The following is a 6,052-nucleotide window of genomic DNA, read 5'->3' on the forward strand; positions in this document are numbered from 1 at the left end:
TGTACGCTAGAAGTCAAATGTTCCTGATGTGTATGTTGACGTGCATGACGCAAACATCAATACAGATCAAAACATGTCCAATTGGGAACATGTCGGCATTTCCTCTGGTCCATGAACGTTAATTAGTTTTACGAATGATACCGAAAAAAAATAACCTGCAGCACCAAAAATGGCGCTGTCTGGGGCGAGCTTAGGACATGGAGAGATGTCTCCACGTATAGGCCCCGACAAACCATCGCGCTAAGCGTTCCAGAGCCCTCCACGTCCTTTCAAATTTCGACCACCTTATCCTCCCCGACCTTCTTCATCCCCCTTTCCCCTTCCAGAGGAGCTGCTAGCTTGCCTCTGAAGCCCTCTCACACCTCCTATATATCCACCCATCTCAAGCTCACTACGGCTTCATCCAAGCAACCGAGACTAGCTCACGAATCCACCGATCAGGAAGCGAGGCACAGACCGAACAGCTAGCGCACGGTGATCGACGATGGCGGCCAAGAAGAGCGGGAGCGAGATGGGCGTGGTGCTGGGGCTGGACGTTGCCCGGTACATGGGGCGGTGGTACGAGATCGCGTCCTTCCCCAACTTCTTCCAGCCGCGCGACGGGCGCGACACGCGGGCGACCTACGAGCTCATGGAGGACGGCGCCACGGTGCACGTGCTCAACGAGACGTGGAGCAAAGGCAAGCGCGACTACATCGAGGGCACCGCCTACAAGGCCGACCCGGCCAGCGAGGAGGCCAAGCTCAAGGTCAAGTTCTACGTCCCGCCGTTCCTCCCCATCATCCCCGTCGTCGGCGACTACTGGGTCCTCTATGTCGATGACGACTACCAGTATGCCCTCGTCGGCGAGCCCCGCCGGAAAAGCCTATGGGTAAGCATAAACATAGTACATATTACTAACAACATATCCGACGCTACAAGTGCGCTTGATTAATCTGGTTGTTTTCCATATGCGTGTGCATGTATGTAGATCCTGTGCAGGAAGACGCACATCGAGGACGAGGTGTACAACCAGCTGCTGGAGAAGGCCAAGGAGGAAGGCTACGACGTGGCCAAGCTGCACAAGACGCCGCAGAGCGACCCGCCGCCGGAGAGCGATGCCGCGCCCACCGACAGCAAAGGGACCTGGTGGTTCAAGTCGCTCTTTGGTAAATGATGGATTCATCCGTATGTATATGCAGTTGACCGGCACTGTAACAGCCATGATGTGTGTTCATCTGTATCTTAGTGTATTAGCTAATCTTTATGGTGTCCAATAAATAAATCAGACTCAGTGATATAGTACTACCGTTTTCAGGAAAAGACTCCATGACGAGCTTTATCAACGCTACCTGCAAATTGACTGATTTTTGTTATTTGGGTCAGTCGACTGACCAAAACAATTCCGTTAGTCGGTTTGCTCCCATATCTGCATGCTTCCTACTCGATCGTTCCTCCGTACTAGCTGCTCACTTCATCACCCAACTGGAGCAAAGGGTGTACGCTGGACTTTTGATATTCATGCAAACACAATACAAACCTGTTAACCGATAACCGAGAGAAGAAACATGTTAACCGATAAACGATAAAGGGCCTTGGGGTGAGATAGCAACCAAGCACAATGCAAACCTGTTAACCGATAACCAAAATAAGAAGAAAAAAAAGGGCCAATCTCATGAAATTCTAGTACTTGTGGCAAGTCTTATTTTCAATCATCCAACGGACAAACGAATGTGCGCCAAAATAAAAATCATCTTGCACCAAAGTTTGTCTCAGTCGAGTTTTATATGGGAGCAGTCGAGCCTATGTAACCATAAAACAAAAGCCCACCTGATGCTTGGGCTTGTTTTCAAACATAACATAAACTGGCCCAATAGCTGCAAAGACACAAGACAGAAACAAAAAAATAAATAAAATATGAAGTTTTCTAAGGAAGAATGAATTTGACATTGTTATTACACTTTAAGAAGAAAAACAAATTAATGATAAATTTTGCACAGAATTTATAAATAAATTGCAGTTTTAATAGTATGGAAAAATATTCATATAATAGTGAAATTTACAGAAAAATTAAGTTTTATAAGAAGGAATGTATTAGTGGTATTGGTTTTACCAGTAAAGAAGAAACAAATTGCAATAAAAACTAAAAAAAATCAAAAGAATGAAGGTTTCCAAGGAAAAATAAATCGATGGCATTTGTATTACCTTGGGAGAAAAATGAAATGCAAACAATATAAATAAACTTGCAGATAACTTTGCACTAAAATTGCACTTTTTTTAATATGCAAAGAATTAGCATACAATAGTGTAACTTTTGCACCCTATTATAATTTACATAAATATCATAGGGTACTTGCTTCTATACTCAAGCATCAATGAACAAAGACATGTATTAAAATAAAACATAAACTCGTCCCTTTTACAACCACAAAACTGAAGCCCACCAAATACTTAGGCTTGGTCCGAAGCAGGACATAAACTGAACCGATATCTGGTAAGGCACACGATAAAAACGAAAATAAATGAACAAAAAAAATAAAGTTTTCTAAGAAAGAATGAATTAGTGCATTGATATTTCCTTTAAGAACAAAAAATAAAGCAAGCAATGGCAAAATTAGCATATAATTTACACATAAATTGCGCTTGGTGTAATTATTTCAAAACATAAGTTTCCTAAGAATGAATAGTGACATTGCTATTACCCTTTTAAAAGAAAGAAAATGAAATGTTCTTTGAAAAAGATATCAAAATAATTATTTTTTCTAAGGAAGAACGACAGTGGCCTTGGTACTACCATTTATATCGAAACAAACAGAAAAAAGAAGAAAATATAAAATAGTCGAGTTTTCTAAGGAATAATGAGTTGGTGACATTAGTATTAGCCTTTAAGAGGAAAAAATAATAAAAAATGACAAAATTTACACATAAATTGTGCCTTTTATAGTAAGCAAAAATACACATATAATAGTGGAATTTCTAACAAAAGTTTCTTCTAAGAAGGAATAACTTAGTGACATTAATATTACCTTTAAAAAAGAAAGAAAATGAAATATAAACTTAAAAAATGAAAATAATGAAAAATGAATTAGTGGAATTGGTATTAACCTATAAAATTAAAATAAAACAAATAATGAGAAAATTGCACACAATTTAAATAGAAATTGCGCTTTTTATCATGTGCAAGAACAAGATCGCTCGTGGGCTCACAACATTGGGTATCTTGGTGACCTGGTTTGGCACGCGAATCTAACCTCTTCGTGCAAGGGCACATCCGATGTACGACTATACTGGACCTTTCGATGAATCTTGATCGAGCATCCACGACTACATCAAGGCGGTACTACACAATGAGGCTGCTTTTCTGGTTGGAGGCAAAGAATCGAACATGCCAATCAAGCCCAAAGTCCCGTCGTATTGCCATGGAATGCCGATACTCAATGTAAATATGGACGGAGCCCATTTTTTCATAAGCCTGGTCCTTCCTTTATAACTGAACCCTTCGTAAATCCATGCCTTACCCGCAGGATCTGAAAATGCTCATCTCCATGCCGCCACTGCGTGGGAACGCAACCATGTGGGAAGATTACGAATGGAAGCACATGATTCGCGCTACCTACACACAGAGCCGACAGGTCAGAGATGGTGACCCATAGGCGAATGATGCTACATAAAAAACGGAACGTGAAAAAGGACATCCAGCTCGCAAGATGTGGAAGAAGAGGACAGAAGAGTGCTAGCCTCACCGCGTATGATGTGGAAGAAGGGCCAACAACCACAATGTCTGATGCGCCACCACGTTGGTCCCTTTCGCCTCTCCTGTGCGAATGAGCAATGTCTTCTAGCAAGGAAACGTCCATCATCGCCTTCGAAGGAGAGTACGACAAGAACACGACCCCACTAGTGGTCGATGCTCCAGGTAGGTACGCCCGTCTACAAAAATAATGTCTAGCAAGTGGCGCAACAAAGGAGAAGTCAGCAAGAACCGAAAATGATGATGCACCTTTGTCACAGGCAAGCAACAAGGAGACATGAAACAACTGTTTGCTACTTCCAATTGTGGCACAATGGCCTTGAAAAAATTGGTGGTCGACCTAACAAGCGCTGTGGAGCCCATAACAGAGGTTTGCTGCGTGCTATTTGTGAGTTGCGTTGCGATTTTCCCTGAAAAGGAAGGGTGAAGCAATATAGTAGCGGATAGTATTTCCCTTAGTAGAGAACCAAGGTTATCGAACCAATAGAAGATTCACGCAACCAACCGCCGACAGTACATACACACACAAGAGAAAATACTTGCATCCAACACGGGCAAGAGGGTTGTCAATCCGCTTGTACTCATTAATTGCAAGGATCAAGTCTGGTAATAGGTGATGGATAAACTGCAAAGTAAAATAAAAGTAAAAAATTGCAGTAAGATATTTTTGGTTTTTGTAATATGATTAAACTAGACCTGGGGCCCATAGTTTTCACTAGAGACTTCTCTCTCATAGAAATAACATACTATGGGTAAACAAATTACTGTTGAGCAATTGATAGAAAAGCGCATAGTTATGAAGTTATTCGTTGCATGATCATGTACACAGGCATCATGTCCGTGACAAGTAAACCGACTCCTGCCTACATGTACAACTATTACTTCACCAATCGACCGCTATTCAACATGCATCTATGGTATTAAGTTCATAACAAACAGAGTAACACTTTAAGCAAGATGATATAATGTAGACAGAATACAACCAAGCAATATGATTGAACCCCATCATTTTCTCCTTAGTAGCAACAATACAAATACGTGTCTCGCTACCCCTTCTGTCATTGGGTGAGGACACCGCAAGATTGAACCTAGTACTATGCACCACTTCCACTGATGATCTACTCATTAACTTGGCCATACAAAACTCATAGATCGGAAAACTTTACATAGCTATAACAATCACACATAATAAATTCAGAAAAGACTTAATTACTTTCAATGAATAATCTAATAATAAACCCACAATTCATCGGATCCCAACAAACACACCGCAAAAGAAGATTACATCAAATAGAACTCCGAGAATAATATTGTATTGAAGATCAAAGAAAAAGCAATCTAGCTAATCACTATGGACCCATAGGTCTGGGGTAAACTACTCACATCATCAGAGGTGCAACAAGGTTGATGTAGAAGCACCCCATGATCGATTCTCCCACTGGAAGAGTACCAGCGGAGGCCTCTAGATGGGATCATGGTAGAACAGAGGCTTGCTGCGGCAGAATAATTGTTTCGGGTCTCGCTCTGGTGTTTTTGGGATTTGTTGGAATTTATAGAAGTGGACTTAGGGTAAACGGGGTTACAAGGGCCCACAAGCTTAGGTGGTGCACCCTCCCGGGGCACGCTGCGTGAGCTTGTGGCCCTCTCATAAATCTTCTGGCCTCCCCCGGAAGCTTCTAGGGTCCCTTCTGGTCTAGAAGAAATCACCATAAAGTTTCATCTTGTTTGGAGTTGTTTGATACAGTTTTTCCGTGAAACAATAAAATAGGCAAAACCAGGAAGTGGAATTGGGCACTCAGTTAATAGGTTAGTTCCCAAAAATGATATAAAATTGCATATAAAGCATACAACATGGACAATATAATAACATGAAACAATAAAAACTTATATATACGTTGGAGACGTATCACTGCGCTGCCAACCCGCCTAGCCAAATCACCCGACCGATACCGTTTAAAACCCTTGTTCTATGTGGTTTTGCCCTGACGCGGTTGTCCTAGTCGCAATAGTTTGTATGCAAGGAAAAGTGTAAGTAAATCAAGTGCCCCTTTAGTGGTTTTGGAGTACTGAAGAAAAATAGGTTGAGGGACTAATGTGTTTGCGAGTGTACACAGGAGATATAGTCCCTGAAGATTTGGTTTAGCACAGGGAAGATGACCCCTAAAAATGGATTTCTTCACGTGAAGAATTTGGTGATGAAATTGGTATGGCCTTTGAAGAAATTGATGTGAAGAATTGAAGCTTGAAGACTTTTGTTTTCGTAGTTTCTTTCTTATTTTGAGTCATAGGAAAAACCGTACTGTTAAAGGGGGCCTAGGTGAA

At 41.6% G+C, this 6,052-nt stretch overlaps 1 protein-coding gene across 1 annotated transcript; it reads left to right on the forward strand.

The window, feature by feature from the left end:
- The first annotated feature begins 322 nt into the window (after nt 1-322).
- LOC125513751 (temperature-induced lipocalin-1) lies at nt 323-1,284 on the forward strand. The gene is made up of 2 exons (XM_048678941.1): nt 323-871; nt 971-1,284. The coding sequence occupies exons 1-2, from the start codon at nt 485-487 to the stop codon at nt 1,154-1,156; spliced, it is 573 nt and encodes a 190-aa protein (XP_048534898.1). The 5' UTR covers nt 323-484; the 3' UTR covers nt 1,157-1,284.
- Nucleotides 1,285-6,052: the final 4,768 nt, after the last annotated feature.

Source organism: Triticum urartu, chromosome 6 (assembly GCF_003073215.2).
Source record: "Triticum urartu cultivar G1812 chromosome 6, Tu2.1, whole genome shotgun sequence".
NCBI classification, from domain to species: Eukaryota; Viridiplantae; Streptophyta; class Magnoliopsida; order Poales; family Poaceae; genus Triticum; species Triticum urartu.